The sequence below is a fragment of the Rhipicephalus microplus genome, chromosome X, assembly GCF_043290135.1.
Source record: "Rhipicephalus microplus isolate Deutch F79 chromosome X, USDA_Rmic, whole genome shotgun sequence".
Lineage (NCBI taxonomy): Eukaryota > Metazoa > Arthropoda > Arachnida > Ixodida > Ixodidae > Rhipicephalus > Rhipicephalus microplus.
The window spans coordinates 231,757,788-231,785,362 of NC_134710.1; the positions used below are offsets into that span (position 1 = coordinate 231,757,788).

Consider the following 27,575-nt stretch of genomic DNA (forward strand, 5'->3'; position numbering starts at 1 on the left):
TTGTTTCAACCTAAGTGAACTCTACGTGATTCAAGCCTCAAATTTTACGACGAGCTGAAGTGCCCTGCCGTTCGGTCCCGAGAGGGTTTCACATGCCGGCTGAAGATGTTCAGGAATCCAAGCAAAGGTAGCTAGGACAATAGTTACCTGGGCACCGGTGTCACTCTTTGCGATCAGTGGATAGCCATTCTTGTCGAGTTTGGCAAGCATGCTTGAGTCTGGTTGGTTTGAGTCTGGAGTCTGATTGGTTTACGGCACCAAGATACAGTCAACTCTCGTTCACTCAAACTCGAAGGCACCTCTGTATTTTGTTTGAATTTTCAAGAAGTTTGAATTATCAGAAGTTCTCAGATAGATGACTCTGGGTGAAGTAACACCACACAGTTTGATTAGGCATTCATTTTATCACATTTAAAAATTTTTTAAAGTGTATTTAAGTCTAACTGCACGCAGTGAACAGAAAGCAGAGCTGTAAAGTCCAAAAGTGGATTGGCCATTTACTGCTGATTGCACTTTTTAATGAAATCGTGAATTTCTAACTGCTTCATTGCTATAGGTGCCTTCAGCACAAAGCTCTCTATACTAGTTGAAAAGCAACAAGGTTTACCATGCGCGTGCTTCGTTTCAAACATTTGCTTACTTGCAAAGCCTTTTCCCTTGAAGGCCTCAAGTGCTTATTTTTTTCATTTTTAGACGGTTAGAATTATATAAGCACACAAATTTTTAAATAGTAGTGGGAAAGCTGGTGATATTTTCTGGTGTGGAGGTGAAAAAAGCATGCATTAACTCAATGACAGAGTGTGAATTAGGAGGCTTTTAAATACATTGATAGAATAGGGGGCCAACCAAAATATTGAATTTTGTTTGAAATAACTGAAAGTATGAATTTTCAAAGTTTGAATTATCGCGAGTCTACTGTACAGCGCTGAGATTCCTCACTCGAGCGTTGAGATGTCTTTTGAGAACTTTCCAACATATGGGAGTGAAATGTTCCTTTGTGTTGCACTTTGAGCACTACTCAGTTCTTGCTGGGCACAGAGAACGAGAATAAGGTGTTCCACTACAGTAGCCGCACAATTGATCACTTGATTTCGTGGCGTTACGCGATCCCAGTAGGTTCTTGTTCTTTTCGCTATGATTGTGGGAGATGGCGTCAAAACCGGTGTATTTTATCTTGAAAGTGAACAGTCCCTCGGAGGCCTGAAGGAGCTGTTGCTGTAGTCCACAGACTCCTTTTACCGTGCTTTAGCAAGCGCCGTGGCGAGTGTGAGGTTAGCGTCCAGCTGCAGAGCTTTGGAGAGCTTCTTTGTCGCTCCCAGTATAAAACAGTTGCCGATGAGGCGATACCGCAAATCACCCTAGTCGCACCTGTCTGCCATGTTATATAAGGCAGTGATGTCATGGTCAACGGTCTCGGAGGACTCTTGTTCACGCCTATTAAAGCACGTTGACTCATAGATGACGTTTTTAACTTGGACGAAGTGAGAGTCAAACTTCACCTGGACAAGGTCGAAGTTTTTGGCGTCTTCCGTGGAGAGCGAGAACGTGTTACATATTTGTCTCATTTGGAGACCCATTACGTAGAGCAGAGTTCACACCTGCATTTCTTGCTCTTGTTGGACGAGTCCCGATGCATAACGGTAGTCATCGAACTTGAGAATCTATGAGGGCCACTCGAAGGCTAAATGAAACATGAATGGTTACAGAGACTTTAGATAGAAGCCTATCACCGCGCTCGTAGCTACCGTAGCTGAGTCTGTCACTGCAGTTGCTGAAGGCCATTGAGGGCAAGAGCAGCGGCTAGCAGAAACAGCAGAAGTACCCCACTTCTGACATCATGCCATGAGCTTGGGGAGCACAAAGAAACAGCAACTCTCCACATGGATTGCTCGTAATAAAAAGCATTTATTTAACAAGCACCCGGATGTGCCTGGCCTTGGAGTGTAATCCGATCTACGCATTGAGAGGGTGCGCTGGGCTGTCCCTCATTTACACTACACAGCGCCTGCGTGTTACAGTAGGTGAGGCGCCATGCCACAAATTGCACTCCACTTTGATACATTTGCTGCTTTGTTGGCAGGCCATCCTTATGTACTTGATGTAATCTTACGACAGGGATGTTTTCAAGTTTTTAAAATCCCATCGAACCCAAGCAAGCAGAATTCTGATGAATGCGCTGCATTTGAAGGATAAGGATAAATCTACCAAAGAAAACACTTTTTTATTTCATTACTGAGAAATAATACACTAAGAATGAAAACCATGATTTAAAAGGACACTAAAGCAAGGCAATGAATCTGTTTCGATGAGTTCCTGTCTCAGAAATCAAATCTAGTTAATTTTGCCATCATATGTTTATTAATGATAAGTTCCTGTCTGAGAAATCAAATCTAGTTAATTTTGTCATCATGTTTATTAATAACACAAAATAAAATCAACATCAATGTTTGATTATTAAGTTACATACTGAAACCACTGCATGTGACATCACCATTATCAAGGTCTATTCTTTCGTATTTTGGTGACATTGGCTGAACAAAATTTCCTGAAATTTGGCATCTTAAGCCTATGAGGTTGATGCACTTAAAGGGGTCGTGAAACGTTAGCGAAAATTTCAAACCATGTGTACTCAGAATTCTGCCTGTCTATTCAGCGCTATACATCAACTCATTTCATCATCCGGGTTATTTAATCACTCTAAAAGCACATCTTCAATTCCCCAGCTCACGTTCCCCTCAACTATACAGCTGATGTCACTTTAAGTCAGCCAATGAAAAGTCTGTTGTTGAGAAAACATGGCGACGCAGCGATGTTTGCTTAGCCACAGTTGACCGAGGTCGGTAGCACCGTACAGTATTGATGAGGTGCCGTAAATACATTATTCTCACTTTGACAAGTTGCACAGTGCTGTCTGACGATGTGCATAATAGGCACTCAAAACACATCATAAAACAATCTATCACAACCAGTAAGAAAAAACGGCAAAGCAGAACCAAGCAGATAACTTGCTGCACTTGCACAGTATACAACTGTGATTGCAAACATTGCTATGCGAGAATCTCAAGGTGGCATTGCCATTCACATTATCTTTTAGAGTGTTTTCTCTCACTTACCGAGAGTCTTCTCATAGTAAAAGTGGTATTTTTGATACGGAAAAATTGTCTTTCACTAATATGAGAGAAAGAGTTTTTTTTTTCTTTAGCGTCCCCTTGAGAAGTAGAAGTGTTCAGATCCATTTAAGAATAGTGAAAAAAAAAAAGCGCCTTCTGACAAATGCAAGGGCTTGTAGACAAGTATTTCATCATTGTTTCTGCATTTATATATATTAAAATAGAGATGTTGTACGTCGAGAAAAGTTCAGACGCAGCTTGGCAAAATGTGCTTTATCAGGCAGGTCTGGCTAATGGCGAGCGGCGTGCGCGAGCTACTACTACAGCCACCGATCATCATCGTCTTCTTCATTGCCAGCGGAGCGTCCGTTATTCAGATTTATTACAATTACTCCCCGCGAAATAAGGAGCCATCCTGGCGACCTATGGAGAAGTAAACACAGGAGGGTCGTAGCAGGGCTTAAGTCTCGAGACGTGGACAATTTCCTGGCCACGACGACGTTGGTCAGAAGATGGTTCCAGTGGCTGAATGAGGTAGTTCACTGGTGATGTTTTTTGTAGCACACGATATGGGCCGTGATACTTGGGGACCAACTTGGTAGAAAGGCCAGGTGTAGCAGAAGGGACATGCAGCCAGACGAGTGAACCTGGATCGTAGGAAGTAGTGTTATTTGATGCGTCATGGTGGTGCTTTTGGCGCCCTTGGTCTTGGGTTGTGAATGATCTTGCCAGTTGGCGGCATTCTACAGCTATGTAGCGGCTTGAGACAAAGTCGTGGACTCTGAGGAGTCAGGTTTGTACGAAAGAATGGTGTCCATAGTGCAAGAAGGTTCGCGTCCGTAAAGGAGGAAAAAAGGAGAGAACCCAGTAGTGCTTTGAATGGCGGTATTATAGGCGAACGTGATAAACGGGAGCACTCGGTCCCAATTGGAGTGGTCTGACGAGATATACATAGACAGCATGTCACCAAGGGTGCGGTTGAAGCGCTCTGTCATTCCATTGGTCTGGGGATGATAGGCACTTGTAGTGCGGTGAACGACGTGGCACTCATGCAGCAATGCTGTGATGACGTCTGACAAGAATACCCGACCACGATCGCTCAGTAACTCCCGAGGTGCTCCATGACGTAATACGATGTAGTGAAGTATGAAAGTCGCAACGTCTTTTGCTGTAGACGAGGGAAGGGATGAAGTTTCGGCATACCGCGTGAGATGGTCGACGGCAACTATGATCCAGCGTTTACCGTCAGCAGTGTTGAGAAGGGGACCATAGATATCGATGCCGACGCGGTCGAATGGACGGGATGGGCATGGTAAGGGTAACAAGGTACCGCTGGCGTGATAAGGGGGAGTTTTTCGTCTCTGGCACGTCGAGCAGGCCCGAACGTATTGTCATATAAAATGGTACATGCCACGCCAGTAATATCGGAGACGTATGCGAGAATAAGTCTTCAGGAAACCTGCGTGGCCACATTGGGGGTCATCATGAAATGTGGAACAAATCAGAATATATCCAAGTTCTTTTTAAATAAGCTGAACCTAGAACTTTGCAGAAGTATGAGTTATAATACATATAAAAAAAAAAGCCAGGCCTGCACAGAAAGCGCAGCACAGTCACAGCGGAAGCTAGAAGAGTGCCATTTCTATAACTTGTTGAAAACACTCTTTGGCCTACTAATACAAGTATGCATGCAAGATACCCACTACTCCATTAATTGATCTAGTGGGCGATGACGATGAAGAATTCTTGCTGAGCCCTTTGTAACAGGTTGGACACATTCTCCTCATCACGGTGGCCTAGTGGTTCAGGTACTCGGCAGCTGACCCACAGGTCGCGGGATTGAATTCTGGCTGCGGCGGCTTCATTTTCGGTGAAGGCGAAAATATGGTGGAGGCCCAAATGTGTGCTCAAATTTGGGTGCCCGTTAAAGAACCCCCAGGTGATCGAAATTTCTAAAGCCCTCCACTATGGCGTATTTCATAATCATATGATGGTCTTGGGACGTTAAACCCCACATACTAATCACATTTAATGACCCACTTATAATGCGATTCATATTGAGCGATGCCTTATTTAACAATTCGCATTCTGCAACGCCTGGTTACTACTTTAATCTTCTACCATGTTATATTGCGCATGTTAATGCGGTTCCCTCACATCATAACAACTGCCTAAGGTTTTTCTGCACAGGAGTTTCGAGCACGGGCGTGGCCCAGCAATAGAATACTGGGCTGCCACGAAGCAGACCTAGTTATTCTAGAACCCTGTGCCATCCTGAATATTTTTTTTATTTCTTGCGATAGCGGTTACGGACACCAGTGGTGGCAGCGGAGAACTACAGCACTCTTATTCTAATCTCATAACAGCTTTCGCTATAAAAAAAAAAAATTACTTGAAAATTCTTTCTTAAAGCACGAGAAAAGTGAGGACAATATTTTTTTTTATAGAAATAGATGTAAGAATCCATTCTTTTAGCTAGAGATTAATGCCAATACCACATGAAAGAAGCTGCAAACTTTCATGGTGATGCTGTTTTTTATTTTTTTTCAAGGAAAGCTTTATTTTAATTTATACATGTCTGAAAGCTGTTATCAAATACAAAAAAAAGTTTTAAAAAAGCTACTAGGTTAAAATAGCACAAACTAAATGCCAAAGGAATTCTTACTAAAAGTGCGAAATTTTGCAGTAATATATCGAACAGTTCTTTAGAAAAAAAAAGAGTCGGCAGATCCCACGTACCTTGTAAATCGACGTTTTGCGAAGCAGGCAGAGGGAAGGTTACCATGTTGTAATTTTTCTATTGAGTGACACGTTATGAAATTATGCTAAATATATGTACAAATGTTGCATGTACAGGCAAATGTTGAACAGCTACAGATGCCTATATAACCAGTCGTTTGCTGTAACCATATTGACTCATTTACCCCCTTAAACCTGAACTCCAATACACAATGTTTGCTCAAGTTCACTATCCTATCATTTATTAGTAACATCAGATTACTTATATACTTTTTATTCATTTTCCAATTTACTCGTGCTGATGACAAATCTTTTATCAATATGCTCGATTTCTACTGTGATGATATCACCAACAGCACTTGTATTGTGACTTGACTTTCCTTCAAAAGATATTGTCTCTAAGTGTATACAGCATTTTGTGCTTAAAATTGGGAAAACATCTGGCCATAGCCCACAAGTATCTAGGGAAGTATTACTTTGTTTTAACTTTAAAAAAATTAAAAATGAAATCAAGAACAAATATAGCCTCAAAATCTCTCTTAAAACTTCAGAACTAAAGCCAAAAATAATTTTAAGAAATTAAAAAATATGTAACGCTTTTCACAGATCCAAAGGTCTCCGAGAGATCTTACAATAAAAATCTGAGAAGTATTTACACATCCCGATGTTCTTAAAAAATTATTGATTCCACTCTATCTTACAAATGACAACTGCACTTTTAGACTTATTTATCACCCTACAGTTTTGCTCACTTCATGCCTTACCCAACAGTGAGGTATAAACAGTTCTCACTGATTGGCATTTGTTAAGTGTGATAAAAATTTTTTGGGCTGTTCAGTTTGAGTTTTACCCACCAGAAGCTTAGCAGCTACAATGTTTTGCTGCTTGAAAGAAGGTCACATTCTCAAGAGTTGCAAAATGCAAGAATGCTAGAGTACATTAAACGACAGCACATTAAAGGTGCCGAAGTACTTGAAAATGAGCAAAAGGCATCCTTGGAGCTACACCACCTCTCACAGTTTTATTATGGCTTTGGAGTGTTGACTCGCCATTTTGCAATGTTTATTTCTGATAAAAAGAAGTTTTCATAAATGAGTCTATTGTTACAGCTTTCCTTTTTTTTTTCTTCAAGAAAAATAGTGAATGCATTTTCTGAAACACCTAGCACACCAGTGCTGTCACTACTTGATTATTGCGATTACTTTTATCAGCCACAAAAGAAAGACTGCGAGGAGTAACGTCGAATTTAGAGATACATAAAACACCCAAAACATGCACAGTGTGCTATGCCACAGTGAAGGGTCATGAATAAATTATGGCTGCCTGGGTGCTTTAACATGCACCTAAATATTCATACACAGGGGCTTTTTTACACTCTACTCCCACTAGGATAGTGTCAGTACAGCTGGGAATCGAACCAACACACACATGCAAGAGAAACAATAATAATAATGTTATCCTCAGATTGTGCATCTGTAATGCTTTCACTATTTCATGTTAAAAAGAAAACTCAAAAATCCACACGAATCATTTAAACCCAAACGACCTAGCAAGCCTAGCATATGTCATTATGTTCAACTAAACTTACATTATAGCAGCACTATAATGACACAAGTTATAGTAAATCATCTTAATCTTTGCCATAATTTGTGAAGCTTTCATAGAAAAATTTGTATATTATGTGAATTAAAAGTAAGTAAAGCACATGAACTGATGTAAACCTCCTGTGTTAAGGCAGGTCATCACCTTCAAAAACGCATTTTCTGAAAAAAAAATTTGGGGGGGGGGGGGGGGGGGGGATATGATGTCACATTTTCAAGTTCCCTGTCCATGCAAGAATACTCATAAAAAAACTTTTGTAGCTATCTTGGGTCACTCAAAAGTCATCTCCATCTTTTCAACCCTTGACGGATGCATCCGAAACCGAATGTTTCCGTTACCACAACACCTACCATTTCATAATAAATGTTTTTCATATACATATTACGTAACGCTAAGCTACCTAAGTACGTTTTAAAGCTTGCAGAGCATCACCTTCTCATTTTATTTTGAAATTTTCCTAACCTGGTTGGAGCACTCCACTAGTCAGGTTGCACGCATTTTCGTTCAGTGTTGTTTTCTATGTCATTTTGAGTTCTTGCATTTAGTTATGACTTTTTAAGGAGAAAGTTATTATATTTCATGAAACATGGTAAAGTATAGGATGAAAAAGAAGCGTAAACGTAAATAGCCGTTCAATATGCCAAGCGTGGCCCTATTGTGGTGCACAGGAATGAGAGTCATCTCTTGACACAAAACGAGCTAGGAAAAAAATACTTCTTTTGTCTCGTTCAAAAAAAGCTTGTACCACTTCAAGAGAGGTCCCAAGCTATAAGCCTGGTGAATTTTCAGGCGTACTGGTTGTTTCTTTATTAGATGGAACATTCGGTTCAAATCTTTAAAGCCATTTTTTTCAAAGTGCCATTTTTCACATCCTAGTGTTACGCAAACAATGATAGCTCTGCTTGTAACCAATATTTTCATACAAAATTTTGTAAGCTGTTTTTTTATAGATGTAGCTCTGCATTCAAGCAGAATTATTGATAATCGGTAACTTTTTGTAATATGGCCAACTGCGTGCAAGACAAACTGGCCAAACATCAACTTTTTCACTGTTTTTTAAGATAACGCACCCAGGCTTCAAGCTATGACGCTTGTGGAGGTTACATGCACAGGATGTTGTCCTCACTACATAGCTACCAAGTAACATTTGAGTCACACCAAAAGTTTTTTAGTTTTCACTGTTGGTGCAACATGCATATTTAGGCACTTTCTTATTTTTATAAATTTAATTTTTTTCATTTTCTGCTATTTTATCATTTCAATCTTAAAATTTTCCAAATCTCTACAAGCCAAAATCATAATTGTAACTTTCCACCCTAACAGGCACACTTTTGTCACGTCTAAGGAGTCCCAAGCTCTAAAGATAACATCTATAAAAACTTCGGAGTCTATCAGCAAAGATCAAATGCGAAAGCAGCTAGTTCACTGCGAAAACAAGGCTTCGACTTCCCCATGATACACACACACAGGCATTGATTTGATGATTTGGTGTGTGGTGTTTAACGTCCCAAAACCACCATATGATTATAAGAGACGCCGTAGTGGAGGGCTCCGTAAATTTCGACCACCTGGGGTTCTTTAACGTGCACACAAACAGGCATCAAAAATGTTAAAGCGTACTAGTACAAAATTACCATTACAAATAATTTTCCTGTGGTTGCGATAACCAGTCACATAACCACCTCTCGTGAGTCGCGAAATACACGTGATGCGCAAGAAACCACAACCACCCGCAGGCCAGCATGGTTTAGGAATGGTCGAAATCTCTATACAAATAAAAGTCACAGTTTTGCCGCAAGGGCGGAGCAATGAATGCGACAGCAACAACTCGGAATGTCAAGCTGAGAATGGCAAGCAGATCGAAACGTGCAGCGCGCTGCTCACGCACAAATGACGCATGAAAACAACACACACAGGACGAGAACGAACTAACAATGTTTACCGCTCAACACGTAACGTAACGCACGAAACGTAATCACAGGCACAAATGAGTACAAACTAACAAGTGCCCCAGTTGTTATACCTCGCTGTGTATGAAAAGCGCGCTCTCTTCGCAAACGAGGCCTGTGCAGAGACCGAAGTGACCTTTGTGGGCCCGGCAACTAACGCAATCGTTTCAGGGAAAAGCCGAAGGCACACGATTCTCCCCACCAAAGGATAAGCGCGCGCGCACGAGCACGTAACCCCTCCTTCACCTGCGTGGGAACAAGCAACTGTGCAGATGTAACCACCGAGGCAGCTATACGACCACTAAGGCTCGCTCATTCGCCGTTACCCGCCCTCGACGCGAATATTGCGCATCCCACCACTTTTGCGTTAAAGCCGACAGCAAAAATTCTACGCACGGTTACATTACCGAAAAACTGTGACTGCTTACCAGTATGTGGCGCAGAGATGATGCAGCGGAGATCGAGTCTAAAATAATAACAACACATAGACGCACTTCCGGTCCTCTTCTGCGCCTGCGCAGTCAACACCTCGCGCCGATTTCCGACGAAACCACAGTGTTTCATAACGTTAGTAAGACAATAGCGCCCCAATACTTTTTTTTTTTTTGAGGGGCTATTGTAAGACTCCATAACCTGAACATTTCGAACAATGATAGTGTGTTTATTAACAAAACACTTAGCAGGTATAACATTAAACAAGCCATCTTTGCTTGATAATGTCGGCACGAGTAGCGCAACAAATACCAGTAATGCAAATAACACTAATTTTATTGACTGATCATCATGACTAATATTTTTTACTTTAAATATGCACAGTTTACACAAGCGAACTAAGGTAGCAATAGCTCTATTATTCATTCACCACCTAGGACAATGAATCAAGATTACGTACCTGCATAATGATTGATATGTGGGGTTTAACGTCCCAAAACCACTATATGATTATGAGAGACGCCGTAGTGGAGGGCTCCGGAAATTTTGACCACCTGGGGTTCTTTAACGTGCACCCAAATCTGAGCACACGGGCCTACAACATTTCCGCCTCCATCGGAAATGCAGCCGCCGCAGCCGGGATTCGAACCCGCGCCCTGCGGGTCAGCAGCCGAGTACCTTAGCCACTAGACCACCGCGGCGGGGCTACGTACCTGCATAAACTGCTACAAAGTGGTGTATTTAAATCGTAATACGTCTTCAGTGCTACAAAAAAAAAAAAGTGCCCCTAAACGTTGTACAACTTACGTGCTTGTCACGCGCCGCTTGACATTGCGAACTTTGGAAACATGTGGGTCCATCAGAAACATATACAAATCGAATGGCGCGCACGTTAGAGCAAAAAATTTATACGCATCGTTCTTTCAAATACAACGCGCTACGCTGATGGGCATGGTTCCGCGCATTCGATTCTTGATCGTGGCAGCTAATCGGTGGCATAATTCACATCGCCCGTGTGCCGCGATGCCTTTAGACGCGATATTTCTTATAGAAAACAAGCGAATTCATTGACAGAATGTTCATTCTCGACGTAAACGCACGTTGGGGAAATGAAAAAAGGGTTTACTATGCGCGCGAAACCGGTGAAAAAAAAAAGTATACAACTTGAGCAACACCGTGCATTGAACATCCTACAAAGCTCACAGTTAAGTAGTCACGGCACACTACCTAGACATCTCCAGCAATTCATGCGCGGGTCATAGAGTTTCGTACGCAATTATGAAACCTATAGTACGGACAGCACAGCAATGTACTTACTCGAGGCAGCTGGACCCTGTCAGAGAGACGTCATCCACATCGGGGTCGTCGATCTCCATCTCGGCGCTTTCACGGTTTTTGCGCGTCGACACACGTAAACGTCTACTGGCCTGAGAAAGAGCGCGAGCTTTAAGCACAAAGCTTTCTCTGATTGTGCCACACGAGGCGTCACGCGAGCAACCAGAGCGAGCTACTGCAGTCGTCGTCGGGCGTTTTAAAATTCCGCCATAACGGATGTATTGGTTGGAAGGCGCCGGAAGCGGCATTAACAGACGAACGTTATAAAAACACATAAATTATATCCGACAATTTCTAGTAATTTAACAAAAGTAAAAACTATAAACACAAAATATTCTTAGGCAACTGTGTAAGTTGTGCGCTGATTGGCAATTATTCTTTGCTTCTTGGCAGCGTCACAAAACACCTTCTGCACCGCGCGGCGCAGCAGTCAGCCCCACACACACACACACACACACACACACACACACACACACACACACACACACACACACACACACACACACACACACACACACACACACACACACACACACACACACACACACACGGAGGAAAGAAAAAAGAAGAAAAAAAAACCTTTGCTTCCTTTGTGCCCACACAGAAGTGGCTCCTGCGCCGCACTTAAGTGACGTCGCTTTAAAAATTATTATCTGAAGCTAGTTAAATGTATAAACTATTTATGTATAATGCTTTCTCCATGAACCGAGAGGTTTTTGAGGTGATGGTGAAAACCATAAAGTTACATTCTGTATGAAACTTTATGATGAAAACCTTTGTTTATGTCACAGAGTTTCCTAAATGCATCGACGATCATACAATAACATATTATTTTGTCAAACTCTATTGTCAAGACAAAGTGGTACAACAAACACTTAAAAAGTAAAAAAAAAAGCTGCGTTGAGTTTTTTTTAGGACTCCGCAAAAGAACTCTTTCCTTTTTTTTTTTTTTTTTTTGCGGAATCCTCTGCTGTGCCTTTTGAAGTGTTACTTCAGCTCATAGACTACGTGATGTTCGCAACACTTTCTTTTGCTGGAGACTGTAACTTTCTCGTAAAAGCTGTCACACTTCACGCGGAAATGTGACAACCCTAGCTAGCCGCGATTTCTGGCAATTGATGTAAATTTTCTAATTCAATAATACATTGCGGTAGCAGGCGACACAATGTGGGAAAAATGCAGGTCAGGCCTGTATTATAAGTACATAATGTGCCGATCGAGTTTTTTTACATATATGCATCCAATCCTTTTTCGCCCGAGCTGCAGTTTGGCACAAAAAATCGGTGCCTCATTTGAATGCATCGGTACCCTTGCGGAAAGTGCGTTGGTTTATTGCATCTGTCACTGTTTTGTTATGTATGTACGGTACATGCACTATAATATCACTATTATCATCCCTGTCCTCACATTGCCAAATACCTTGTTGTACTGTGTTTAACTTGCAATAGTTTATTATGTGTGTACTTCTCTGCTAGATAACTTGTTACTATAGGGCTCCATGCTTTTGTATAAATCTGAAAGAATACGATGAACACTCGCCTGTAAAATTTTTAAGATTTATCCAATAAACTCTGATTTTTTATTGGCATTTACAACATTCAAAGGGCATTTTCAAAGCTGAGGATTATTAATTGAAAAGAGCACACCTCCATCAGTGGTAGCCATGGGTCAGCAAAAGGTGTGGAACTCACTCAGACTCGCTCATGAAATATATTTTGACCTTTGGACTCACTCAGACTCACGAAAATTTACTTCAACTGCACTCCCTCAGACTCGCGGTTCTATCCGAGTCTGGGTGAGTTCGAGTGAGTCGACTGATGAGTTTGGCATCCTAGGAATAGCTTCTTTGACCGTGATTTCAATGCTCTTTAACACCAATATCTCACGTAATTGGTGCCCTTCTTGGTGCCGTTTGACATATAATAACTTTAAGAACAAATTTCAAGTGTTTCTAAACCAGTAAAGTCATTTTTCTTGGAAGAGATGACAGCATAAAATATAATCACCACGAAATTACCTGGAAGAGTTGGTCGGGAAAGATATAGGCACCCCCCCCCCCCCCCCTATGTAATTCACACTTCTAATTTATAAATATTGAAAAGGTACATAATCGACACATTTTTGGAATACCTGTGAGTAGACACGAGTATAAACGTGAATCCAGGTTAGGCTGATAGTAATGCTGAAGATAGATAGAGAGGGTCTGAGGTCGGTAAAAGAAAGTGGGATTCACTCAGACTCACTCAAGAAATATGTTTCGCTCTTTGGACTCACTCGGACTCAGACTCACCAGAATTTTCCTGAGCCGTACTCACTCGGACTTACGCTGACGAAAATTTTCTTCTACCGGACTCAGACTCGCGAAAATATTTCGCACCCAGATGCACTAAGACTAACGGCTTGATCTGAGTTTGAGTGAGTTTGCCGACCTATGATAGCAGCAACCTCGTAATGTATGCTTGTAAATTATAACAAGCTTTTAAGGTTGTAATACGAACAAATGTTGGTGTTTCATATTCAAGTACTTGAGCTAGTATGTATATTGTAGCGATGCCGAGGCAGACAGGCTAAAAAAACAAGCGTCTTTACTAAGGCAAACTTGAGCCCACGAGTCTAATGATATGGTCGTCGAAGTCCGAGTAGTCAAGTTGCACAGTTCTGTCTTCTTCGTAGCAAGAGCGCGTGGTGTGCATGCCAGCCGGGTCAAGCCTGGTGCTCGTGCTACGATGGTTGCGGCGAGATATATTGAACGTGGCCAACCTGTCGCGGCATTATCCCCCTCCTCAGACACGTCGTCCCGATGCTCGAGACAGTGAAGATACATGCGCACTCTCACTGCTTTTCCGAGGATCTGTCATAATAGGGCTTCATGCGGACTACGTGTACCACTTTCGTGGGATTGTGGCATCTTGAGCTCTCGTGTCCAGCGGATCTGACTTCATAAGTAACGTCGCTTAAACAGTGAAGTACTTCATAAGGGCCGAAGTATCAGCAAAGAAGCTTTTCGGAGAGTCCGCGGCGGTGCACTGGGATCCATATCCACACTTTCTCACCGGGATGATATCACTGCATCGCTTGTTGTACCGACTAGAATCGACGCACTGTTGGCGGTGTATTCGGTATCTTGCCATTTGTCATGGTTCTTCGGCTCTTTGTAAGAAGTCATCTAAGTCAGGTGGATAGCTGCTTTCATCCCGTAGTGGTAACATGGCGTCCAGTGGGCCGAATACTAGTTCGAAAGGGGCAACGTGGGTTGTTCCTTGAACGTCTGTATTATATGAGAATGTTATATAGGGTAATATTTCATCCCACTGTTTATGTTCAACATCGACATAAATGATAGCATGTTGGTTAGAGTTCTGTTGAGGTGTTCGATTAAGACATTTGACTCAGGGTGATACGCCATTGTTCTTCTGTGATCGGTATTTGTCATGCGCATCAGGCATTGCATTAGGTCTGCAGTAAATGCGGTGCCCCATTTCGTAATAATGACGATGGTCGCACCATGTCTGAGCACTATGTTGTTGACAAAGAACTTGGCGACTTCGGCAGCTGTCGCGCTGTACAAAGAGTCAGTCTCAGCATAACTCGGTCAGATAGTCTGTGGCTACGACTATCCATTTCTTGCCTGCACACGATGTCGGGAAAGGTCCTAGGAAGTCCATGCCGATTTGTTGGAATGGGGCATCTGGAGGATCTATTGACTGGATAAGGCCGGCTGGTTTTACAAGTGGAGTTTTGGGGCGTTGACATTGACGACAAGTTTTCACGTAGTGCTGCACTGATGCAACTTAATTAGGCCAATAGTACTTCGGGTGAATCCTGGCAAATGTTCGACTCACACCCATGTGTCCAAATGTTGGCTCATCGTGGCATGCATGCAGAATTTCCTCTCCCATGGCTGTGGGCACGACTAGTAAAAACGCTTTGCCATTAGGTTCGAAGTTCCTCCTGTAAAGGACACTTCCTCAAAAGCAGAACGTGGAGAGCCCTCTGGAGAATATGCGAGGGACTTGAACGTCGAGACCCTGCAGGTGTTGTATAAGCGCCAGCAAATCCGGGTCATCTCGTTGTTGTTGAGCGATTTCGGATGTGTCGACAACACCTAGAAACGGGAAGTCTTCCTCTTCAGGTACGCTTGGATTGACGGGGGAGCGTGACAGGCAGTCGGCATCGCTGTGTTTCCTTCCAGATTTGTATACAACAGTAATGTCATACTCTTGCAGCCTAAGGCTCCATCTTGCTATTCCACCTGACAGATCCTTGATATTTGCCAGCCAACAGAGAGCATGGGGGTCACTGACAGCTCTGAACTGTCTACCTTGAAGGTAGGGTCTAAACTTGTTTATTGCCCAGATGACTGCGAGGCACTCCTTTTTAGTTGCAGAGTAGTCTGCCTCAGCTTTTGAGAGTTTGCGGCTGGCATAGGCTAACACTTTCTTTTGACCATTTTGCCACTGGACTAGGATGGCGCCAAGGTTGACATTGCTAGCATCGGTATGAACTTCAGTGTCAACTGTCTCATCAAAATGGGCAAGTATTGGTGAACCCTGTAGCTCTTTTTTTAATTCGTCAAAAGCTTTCTGTTGTTTGCTTTCCCATGTGAAGGGCACATCATCTTTTGTTAGTTTTGCAAGAGGCTCCACAATCTTTGAGAAGTTTTCCACAAATAAGTAGGCACATAAATCTAAAAATCGATGCACTGACTTTTTGTCTCTGGGTGTAGGGAACCTCTGAACAGTGGCCGTCTTTTCGGGATCCGAACGAACACCGTCAGAACTAATGACATGTAAGGAATCGCAGCTCTTCGAAGCTGAAGTGGCATTTTTCAGGTTTGATTGTCAAGTTTGCTGACCGGATGGCTCCCAACACTGTGCGTAATTGCTCTAGATGTTCGTCAAACATTGCAGAGAATACCACCACATCATCCAAATACACTAGGCATGACTGCCATCTCAATCCTGCGAGGACAGTGTCCATCATTCGCTGGAACGTCACTGGTGTGGAACAGAGGACGAATGGAAGCGCATTGAATTCGTAGAGGCCGTCTGGTGTTACGAATGCCGTTTTTTCACGGTCCTGCTCGTCGACCTCTATTTGCCAATATCAGCTTTTCAGACAAAGAGGAGAAAAACTTTGCGGATCACAGCCGATTTAGTGTATCGTCGATACACGGCAACAGGTAGACATCTCGTTTGGTTACACTGTTCAGTTTTCGGTAGTCGATACAGAATCTAAGTGTGTTGTCTCTCTTCTTAACGAGCGCTATGGGGGACGCCCATAAACTATTCGAAGGCTGGATGACATCATCCAAAAGCATCTTCTCCACTTGCTTCTTGGCGATTTCCCGTTCTTTTTGTGACACTCGATATCAATGCTGGCATACATGCCTTGTGTCGTCTTGCGTTATAATTCTGTGTTTCGTAATTGACGTGCGCTGGACCTTCGAGGCAGTTGAAAAGCAATCAGAGAATTCTTTTGCCAAGGCATAAATTTGTTTCTTTTGACTGTCCGGAAGACTCTGGTTGATGGTCACGGATGCGTCGATGTTGCAGGCCTCTGGTCGAGTTGTTGACGTAGTTAAGCTGGATAGATAGTTCAGTCGCCATACAGAAGTCGTGTAAATAGGCAATAGCCGTGCCTCGAGCGATGTGTTGAAGTTCATTGGGGAAATTTGTGAGTAGGACATCTGCACGGGCATTCGTCAAGTGAACAAGGCCCCGAGCTACGCAGACACTTTTGTTCAAAAACAGCCCTACATTTGTATCCGCTATGCCTTTATGGTTGTACAATGCGTCATTTTCTACGAGCACCATTATACTGCAGCGTGGCGGCACAGTTACGTCATCTTGAACAACGTGTAGAGCAGTTAGGCGTCGTTCCTCAGATTCCTCCACAGGTATAGCTCGTTCAGTCGAAAACGACACGCTGGATCTACACAGGTTAATTACGGTGCCATTAGCTCGCAAAAAATTCATTCTTATAATAAGTTTACTTGACTATTCTGTAGCACCATAAAATTGGCAAAGTAAATAAAGCCCCGTAATTCAAGTCTTGCAGTGCATCTGCCAAGGGGCGTAATAATGTGACCGCCTGCCGTGCGTATCTGCGATTTACTCCACTGTGTCACAACTTTGTTTAGCTTCTTCACCATCTTGTGACTTACCACTGAATAATCAGCACCGGTGTCGACTAAGGCATTCAGCTCCCATCCTTCCATTCTCAATCGCAAATCTGAAGTAACGCTTTTGCTGCTGCACCCATTTACCGGAAATACACTGTCGTCGCCCTCAAACCATATTGGAGGATCTTCGTAACAGACGTACCAGTGGCCTCACCTCCACAGGTCGCTTGCTTCAGTTTTCTATGAGTGGACTTGGAGAACGATGACCAGACTGCCTTGAAGGTGCACGTGGGCTGGATGATTGGTGGCGCATAAGCAATGGTGACCGTGACCAATGTTGGCGTAAAGGTGGCAAGTTCTGGTGCGTGGACAAGTACTCCTCAATATCCGCTGGTCGTTCGCCGTTTCGGGGGAACGGTGCATACCACGGGAGGCCTCTTAATCCAGCCTCTCGGTAAGGGCAGAAACTGTACAGATCACCCGCTTCGTCACAATGAAAACACAGGGGCCTGCGCTCGTGATCACGCCAGATGTCACTTTTCCTGGGGGCAGATACGTAGCCCTTGGTTCCCGTGGACGAGGTGCGCTGCGTGCTGCAGGTGGGAGAGGAGTCACCGCCTTCACAACTGCTACATTGCTGTGTACCGTGGGTTATCTGAGAACTTCAGAGTATGTTCAAATATGTCGAACCGGCTGCAGCTAACGCTCTGGCTCTCGTACGACCTGCCTCAGTTCGTCTCGAAGAACGTCAGTAACAGATAGTGCAGTTGGAGTTTGGGGCATATGGAGTCTGCTCAGTTCTTCTCTAATAACTGATCTAATGAGCTCTCCCAGGGCTTTAACGTCGTTTCGCACGCCTCCAGAGAATACCTGTGGCGCAGTTTATATTCCGGTTGTACTGCCGAGCCCGCTGTTCCAGTGTTTTTTCGATGGCCGTCGCTTCCGAATAAAACTCAGCAAACTGTGCTTGGAGGGTTTCGGACGAGAACGGAGAACAGCTCTTGCTTCACTCCGCGCATTTTCTTATCCTCAGCCATGTTGTAATCCACACACTTGAACAGACGGACCATGTCTTCAATGTACATAGCAGCACTCTCGTTTGTGAGATGGTTCCTCGATTGAAGAGCACCTCCTCCTTTTCTTTCCGGTCTATGTTCACGAACGCAGCCACAGCTTATCATCGAAATATCTCCCTGGTAGAGAACGAGGTTTTATGGTTCTCAAACCATATCTTTGCGAAGTCTTCCAGGACGAAGTATACGCGATGGAGCTTCTCTCTTTCGTCCCATCCATGCAAGCTCGCCACTCGCTCGAACAGGTCCAACCTATCTTTCACGTCCTCGTACGAGTCGCCGTGGAATACTGGCAGCGGGTGCGGTTGGCTGATGAACACTTGTGCCGGTGTTACCTGGCTAGTCATAGTGGTGGCGTCCATCATTTGAATTCCCCTCGGTGTGAAGTGAAGAGGACTGAATTCAGGTGAGTCACCTTGAAGACGGCGACTTGCCCTCTGGTGTACAGGAGTCACTTCCACAGGGTTGACACGCTGGTCGTCGGGGCTACGCTGTCTTGAGCTCGCAGGGCTTCGATTCATTACCCAGCACCTCCACCAAAAATGTAGCGATGCTGAGGCAGACAGGCTAAAAAAACAAGTGTTTTTATTAGGGTGAACTTGTGCCCACGAGTCTAATGACTATTGTCGTCAAAGTCCGAGTAGTCGAGTTGCACAGATCCAACTGTCTTCTTCTTCTCCTGCCTAGCAAGAGCGCACGAGTGCGTGACGCATGCCAGCCGGGTCAGGCCTGGTGCTCGTGCCACGATGGTCGCGGCGGGATATTGAACGTGGCCAACCTTTCGCGGCAATATGTGTTTGTGCATTCAAACCTTACAGACATAAAAAATACACTTAGTGTGCTTGCATGTCTGTGTTCAGATATCATTTCACCTGGGATTTCGAACTATTCAAAATAATAATAATGAACCCTTTATTTTTCATAAAGAAGTTATGAAAGCTGTGAGGAAAAGCTTACTTATTACAGCTGTGCAATCAACAGCTTTAGTAATAGAGTAAATGAAAATGAATTGATAAGAAATGAACGGATAGAGAAACCGAATTATCAGTAACAATGCAAAGCATATTCATTGGAAATAAAAGTAGCAAAACACATTTCAACAATGCAAAATAAAACACAAAAATGCTGAAAATTTGAGATTTGCAAAAAATAAACATTGATAGGCAGCAGATTTTCTAAAAAGAAAAATAAACTAAAAAACACCCTTCGATTTTCAAGAAAAATAACTCCAAAAACTTATAACTTGTTTTCCTCAATGTGATTACATGTAAAATATAGGTGTATAGTAAAGACCTCGCTGTACAAATATACCCACATCATTTCTTCAAAGGAAAAAATTGTGCACATATGCGCAATTGCGTACATATACCCACATATGTGCTTGCAGGATGCAGGATCTTAGAAAAGGCAGTGAATTTTTTATGCCCGCAGGATGCACAGCCTATACACACACACACATGTATGTATATATATGTATATATATATATATATATACATACATACATACATACACAGTGCGGCAAACAAATTTGGAGTTCACTCAGACTCACTAAAATTTTTTCAACCAAACTTGCCAAAATATTACTGGTCCAAAATCGACCCTGGACATGTTCCGAAATTGGACAATTTCGGAACATGTCAACGTGGCCAAAATTTCTGTTGTAGCTGCACCTTTAGGAGGTATTCGCCGAACTCTTCCCTCTAGGTGGTGCTAGCGAGTGCTTTGCCATAAAGTCCCTAGAAATAACTAAAGTAGCGCGATTTGTGTCAGTGAGCAGGCTCCTCCTGTTCCTCGAGCTTGGTAGCCTTGGTAGTGCAAGTGCCATCTTGTCTGTCCGCGGTTGCATGTTTTCTTTAGCTTCCACGATGACACCGGCAAGGAGGAGGCGATGCACCGGCTTACACTCCCTTGTGCGCCAGGAGAGGGTGTGCCTTTGTCCGTTGTTCCTTGTTGGATGCTACTGCAGCTGTTGAGAGAGGAGGCAGAGGTGAGGGGGCACAGTTGACACTACTTTAGTTTTTTAGGAGCGACGCTCCTTATGGTCTAGGGCAGTCCAACCCTCTGGCGTAGCCAGCACAGCATATTCACAGACAGATGGATGCTTCGTCCCACTCATCATCATTCACTCCATGGCTATGCTGTGATTTTTTAAGGACTTTAAGCCGCCTTAGTAGTTATTCAGCAATCAGGCATATAATAGCTTGGTGTTTGGTGCTGCTGCACTTCACCATGACATTTTCTTTTTAAAAATGTCAAAACAATATGCACTGTAGAAAACTTTAGTTATAGTGTAATAATGACGTCCACGTGTGAGACCACGAATATGGCGACTACTGTACTAGTTCGCCTAGCGGATGATGTCACGTGTCTGTTTTATAAAAAAAAAACTTAGTGATGGGTACTATAGTCTGCACAGTCGAAGTGTGTCAACTAGAAGAGTGTTGAGGAGAAAGCGTGCAGACAAAAAGAAAAAGAAAGGTATGGGATGTTTTATCCGTGCTGGAACCACCCCAAAACTAGCACTTCATCTTAGTGCATTGCCATGGTGTGGTAAACAAGAGTTGGTGTGTAAGAGAATAAGCATAAGCATGAGCTTTCATCTTCAGCTTTATGCAATTATCAGGCAGTTCAAAAGTCCTGAAAAACTAAAAAAAAAAAGAAATTGCCAGGACTGCATAGAACGCGTAGCACTGCCGCAGTGCAAGTTGGGGGAGCAGCCTTTCAGAGCCTTTTTTAACACTCTTTGAGTAGCCGCTGCAAGCCCACTTGCAGGGTACCCTTTATGCCATAAATCATTGTAACTTTTGTGTAGTAGGCAGGCGTTCTTGTTAACTTTCTCTTGTGGCTTATACCCACTGTGGGGCATGGGCCAGGCATTGACTGTGTCATTCTTCGGAGAAGCGTGGTGCCCGCTACACACTTGCAAAAAATCTTGTGCAATTTTTTTATGCTGCCGTGGCTGATGACGATGAAGAATTATACCTGAAGCTTTTGTAATGGGTTGGAGCGTTCTATGATCCCCTCGTTATGCAATTCGCATTGTGTGACTCTTGGTTGTTCCTTTGCTGTTCTGAAATGCTTTATTACTCATATTGATGCAATTTTTCTCCCGACATCAAGCCTGCCAAAGGCTAGTTTACAACGAAGTTCCTAGCAGCGGGGTGGCTCTGTGGTAGAATACTGGGCTGGCACACAGGGGACCCATGTTCGAATCCCATTGTCGTTGCTGTTTTTAATTTACTAAGTTTTTTCTTATTCGGCGCAAAAGTGGTTATAGACACCGGCAGCGGACAACCACTGTACACGCGACCTTTGTTGTAATCTCATAACAGTATAGCACTCTGAAACACGGTTCCGAAAACACAGCGCGGTTTATTAATGCATCTCTGCCATTCTTCCAACAACTTTTTTTCTCCTCAGCAGACTACCCACTACTAGCTCATGCCCCAAGTGTGTCTTGCCAGAAGAGGAAGGAAAGTATGCCACAGATAGGCCCCCCCTGCAGACAAGTGGCCGTGGGCACTCGAAGAAAAAAAAAAAGATCAGACGAAGCTTGTCAGAATGGGTGCCGGCTTGATCCTTTCAATGCTGACTGTGTCTTCATGCCCATTACGCAGGATTGTAAAATGATGTTCAGAACGCTTGATGACTGGGAAAGGACCGTCATAGCGAGGCTAAAGAGCACGGCGAGATGCATCGACACGAACAAAAACGTGTGAAGATGTCTGTAGGTTTGCCGGCAGAAAAATGTCGTTCTTAGTGTGAGCTGAAGTTAGTGATGGGCGCAAGTTTTACATGAAGATCCGCAGACGCTGGACAAAAGAAGATGGATCCGAAACACTCTGCGTAGTAACGGGGCTGACAAGGTCACCAGGCAAACGGAGTGTGCAGCCATAAACCATCTCGGCTACAGAGCAGGCAAGTTCTGGCCGAAGTGTTGAACGCAGGCCAAGAAACACGATGGAGAGGTGTGATACCCAATCTTCGGCGTGAGGCTGCGAGGCGAGTGCTGCTTTTGGATGACGGTGGAGTCTCTCAACTAAGCCATTTGATGCTGGATGATACGCAGTTGTGCAAATACGCACACAACCCAGTAGAGATGTGACAGAGGTGAAAAGCGCTGACTCAAACTGTCTGCCTCGATCAGTAGTCACCGTTGATGGTACACCGAAACGGCTAATCCAGGTAGCAAGAAAGGTACGAGCAACTGTTTCTGCCGTGATGTCAGGCATTGGAGCTGCTTCAGGCCACCTAGTGTACCTGTCAATACACGTAAGCAAATACGTATTTCCCCGACATGGAGGTAATGGCCCAACAATGTCCAAATGAATGGTGTCGAAACGTGCATCAGGGAGAGGGAATTTTCCCCATGGAGGCTTGGTGTGCCGATGCACCTTGATACGCTGACATGCTCTGCAAGTGCGAACCCAGTCACAAATGTTAGCGCGTATGCGGGGCCAGAAATAGCGTTCAGTCACCAGATGTTGCGTAGCTCTTACGCCTGGATGGCAGATGGAGTGGAGGGTGTCAAAAACAGCACGACGAAGCTGTGAAGGAACATAGATACGAGTGCAGTTGTGTGGAACATCGCACCAGAGCGTAACGTCATCATCGGGAAAGTTGACTCGTTCCAGTCGGAGGAAAGTAGAGGATCGGAGTCGTGGAAGCTCATCGTCTAATGCCTGTGCCTTAGACGATGAGCTCGGTTAGACTCTGAGACGCGGTTCCGAAAACACAGCGCGGTTTATTAATGCATCTCCGCTATTCTTCCAACTACTACTTTTTTTTTTTTTCCTTAGCAGACTACCCACTACTAGCTTATGTCCCAAGTGTGTCGTGCCAGAAGAAAAAGAAAAGTATGCCACAACAGCTTTAGCTGTGAAAAAGTAACCCTTTCCCTCTCTCTCCCTTTCGAAAACACTTGCACAGCTTAGCAAAGACTGTAACAAATTAAGGTGTATTGACTGGACTATTTCAGCATAAGAAATCATTTGTAGATGCAAAGCAAAAGCATAAGATTGCTTGGTTTTGATTACGCTCACCAGAGCTTGTGTCTGTGAATACATACATGTGCACTACAAGTATACTTGCTAAGTCAGATGTCGATACAAAATTCTGTCAAGTATTTCCTTAGAGGGAAGAAGATGGATAGACTAAGTTGTAAAGGCGGAGGCCGGGACATATTTCTAAACAAAATAAAAAATGCTAGGCGCCCAGCAGAAGCAGTCGCTCATCGCATCGGCTCCGTGTTTTCTGGAAGCTTCTCGGTGGAAATCATTATATCCAGCGGATTTCTCGTTATGAATCGACGCCACAAGTCATCGCGACTATTCTGACGCAAAATCAGGTGGGAAGACTTACATTTGACCATTTTACACCCGTTTTTGTGTTCGCTGTGCCGGCAGAAGAGCCACCTTCATAGCGTTCGCAGTAGACACCACCGCCACCGCTGCGACGCAGCTAGGCATCGCGAGGAACCACGAAGAATGCAGCGCCCTGCACGCTTTGCGCATCGAGTTTTTTTTTACCAGATGGAAGTGACTGTCGAGGGAAAAAGCGTTTCGAAAGGAGAATTTGAGGATAATACCGGATGGTGACCGGTGAGACAGCGCAAAATTATAGAGCAATTGTTAGAGCAACCAGGGGAGCAGCATTCGACAGGGCAGTAGGACAAGAAACTGAGAGAACAACAGCTTCGCCAAATCACCAAAGGTAGCAGAAGGCCACCACTTCCAAGGGAGGACTACAAGATAATTGTTTGACCTCGAGGGGGACTTTGTGTCAGCGATCACCGTGCTGCCCGCATTGAAACAGCATCTACCAAGCAGCCATTATACCAAGAGAAGTCTGAGAGCAAGACACGATCTGCCTCAACTACCAACAAAACATCGTTGTGGTCAGCACTCCTGTCGAAGAGCATGCCAACAGATACAGGTGAATTGCCTGTATCGAAATAGGCACATAAGCATTTGAAGCCAGCGCTTATGAAGCAGCCCTAGAAAACGCCTCCAAAGGAGTGATCCAGGGAATACCCGCTAGAAGACACTGTGCGAGATATAATTGAAAACGCCATAAGCCCTAGGAACCGAAATGCGCTCGTGGCCAAGTGAGTAGGCAATACCGCCAATGCGATTGTACTATTCAACGGCTACCGCATGCCAAGCTACATGAAATACGGCAGGGCGTTGCTACGATGTTCATTGTACAGAAAACAACTGGACGTGTGCTACCACTGTGGACGCTTGGAGCATAGGGCGGATATTTGCCCTAACTCGAAAGACAAGATTTGCCGAGGCTGCAGTAAGCCAAATCCTCCCGAAAGCCACGAATGCAAGGCCAGGTGCCAGCTGTGCGACGAAGACCGCCCCAAAGCAGACCGAACCTGCAAACCAAGATATAAGACCCCATTCCTAGTGCGGAAACACAGCTGGAAAAGAGCCAAACAAGAACAAGAGAACACATCCTTTGCTGCACAAAACGGGCCATCGCACGCCAACGCAGCGAGGGACAACATATCGGAGTCTTTCCCCAGTTTGCCGCATGAGAGGATAGTACTAGCAAGCACAAGAAAACCAAGACTACTAATGTGTTGCACAAATGTCAAGAGGAATCTGAACAATGCGTAAATTTACGAATAAGCAAAGTTGAAGAAGCTGTGAAAACTCAAATTGAGGCAATGAACGGCATTAAGAAAATCACGGGAGCGCAAATCAAAGAGTGGGGAACTGCTGTTATGCAGCAAATTAACACAGTTACACAACAACAGCAGGTTCACCAGCAGCAACTGGATAGCTTCTCTACTAGGGTAACAGAACTTGAAAAATGCCCCTCTGCTACAGGCCTACAAGCCAGTGAAGTAGCGCCCATTAAAACAATCATTCCCTGCGGCATCCCCTGCATCATCTTGTATCCTCTGTGGTATGCGGCACAGGGGATGCGAAATGGTGGCTTTAGGAGTGTTCACTAGATGGACGCACAGACGGACGAATAGATGCGTGGACGTATGGACGCACGGACAAACAGGCAGACAGACGGATGAACAGACTCAGGGACGGACCCACAGACAGACAGACAGACAGACAGACAGACGCATGGATGGATGCAAGGATGGTCGCGCGGAGAGACGGAAGCACGGACGGGCTGACGGACGCTTCGCCCCACTCATCATCATTCACTTTGTGGATATGCAGTGATTTTTTCAAAGAGGTCGCGCTTAAATACATATCCCAGGCACCAAGATGTACTCACCCCAATTACGTCGGAGTGCCGAATCCTGACCTTGATGAATTCAGCGAAGCCGAGATACAAGCAGTTGATATACAAGCAGTTCTACACAAACTAAATACTACGTCTGCACCGGGCCCCGACGCCATTACGAACAAAACACTGTGAAACCTAGATGATATGTCCATTGGCAAATTAACTGACTTTATGAATGAATGCTGGAGACAAGGCTACATACTGCAGCAATGGAAAACGGTGCACGTCATGCTTATACCCAAGCCTGGCAAATGCTTACGACTTGAAAACCTAAGACTTATATCACTAACTGCCTGGCTAAGGTAATGGAACACACCATACTGACCCGATTGACTAACAACCTAGAGGACAATAACGCACTCTCAGGTACAATGACAGGGTTTTGAAAAAATCTCTGTACACAAGACGCCATGCTACAATTAAAGCACCAGATCATAGATGACCCTAGCAGATCAACTCGAGCCAAATTCGGGCTTGATCTCAAAAAGGCATTTGATTATGTCACCCACCAAGCTATACTGAATCATTTCAGTAACTTGGGTTTAGGTGAGTGGATGTATAATTACATCCGGAACTTCTCAACGGATAGGCAAGCCGAAATTGTTGTAGGAGGCCTCACATCTGAGGAAATGTCTATGGGTAGTGCAGGGACACCCCAAGGATCGACGATATCACCTATGTTATTCAACTTTGTTTTAACTGGCCTCCTAAGTAGATTAGAAAAAATAGAACGTTTGCACTATACAATATATGCAGATGATATCACTCTGCGGGTAAGCAAAGGCAGCGATGGGTCGATTGAACAATGTTTACAAAAAGCGATCGACATCGTAAAGCAATATCTAGAAGGAACTGGTCTCACGTGCTCAGCCAAAAAGTCTGAGCTGCTACTATATAAACCAACATTAAAAGGCTAACCTCCCAAGCACCACAACACACATACCTATACAGACATACAACTTAAAACACGAGATGGACACCCCACATCTTTTGTCGACAAAATAAGGGTACCGGGGTTAATAATAGAAGCCAAAGGCACCAACAGAGAAACGGTACGCAATATTGAAGCGAAGGTTTCTCAAATGATGCGCCTAATCAACAGAATTACGAATAAGCACAGCGGCATGAAAGAGGAAAATGTCATAAAGCTCATCCACGCGTTTGTCATCAGCCACAATACGTATGTTTCTGCATACCATAGACGGTTTGCAGCAGAAAAAAGAAAATTAAACAGCCTCATAAGAAAAAAATATAAACAAGCGCAGGGGCTCATGCAAAGCACAAGTACAGAGAGACTGCTAGAGCTAGGTTTACATAATACACTTGACGAACTGATAGAGGTGCAACGTATAGTACAGTATGAGCGCCTCTCTAAAACCAAGACTGGTAGATACATCCTGGAAAAATTAGGCATCAAATACCACACAAAATATAGCACCAAATGCGACATTCCTTGTGATGTGTGGGCTAAGCTCACAGTGCCTCCGTTATCTAAAAACATGCACCCCGTGCACAACGCAGGTAGAAGGCTGAGCAGAGCCAAGACGATAATAAAAAGCTTCGGAAACAATAAAGAAGAGGTCATCGTAGATGCCGCTTGTTACAAACACAAAAGCTGCTTCGTCACGGCTTTAGTTAACCACAAGAAACAATGCAGCACCAGTCTGACAATAAACACAAGACGCGTTGAAACGGCAGAAGAGATAGCTATAGCTTTGGCCATATCACAAACTGACGCATGTTATATAATCGGTGATTCACAAGCAGCTGTACGCAACTTTGCAAACGACAAAATCTCCCCTGAAGCACTGCGTATTCTTAGAACAGGCAAAACCGACCAAGACGGCAGATACATTTGCATTCTCTGGTTCCCAGCTCACATACCCGAAACCACGGGAGATATCAACTCTAATGAGGTAGCATACAACGGAGCTCGAGGACTCACTTTCC

At 44.0% G+C, this 27,575-nt stretch overlaps 1 protein-coding gene across 8 annotated transcripts in view; it reads right to left on the minus strand.

Moving 5' to 3' along the window:
- Positions 1–11,431, minus strand: part of LOC119187874 (uncharacterized) — a 244,152-nt gene extending 232,721 nt beyond the window's left edge. For 3 of the 8 annotated variants that reach the window (XM_075878780.1, XM_075878778.1, XM_037435979.2), the window contains exon 1: positions 11,150–11,430. Coding sequence is in view for 4 of the 8 variants with exons in the window: in XM_037435979.2 (XP_037291876.2) it covers positions 11,150–11,415 (266 nt within the window). In the remaining 4 variants the exon portion in view is untranslated. Of the gene's footprint in view, positions 1–939; positions 2,973–9,828; positions 9,927–11,149 lie in introns of those variants that run through there. The other 5 variants (XM_075878776.1, XM_037435978.2, XM_037435981.2 and 2 more) reach the window with 4 other exon arrangements.
- Between the last annotated feature and the right edge of the window lie 16,144 nt (positions 11,432–27,575).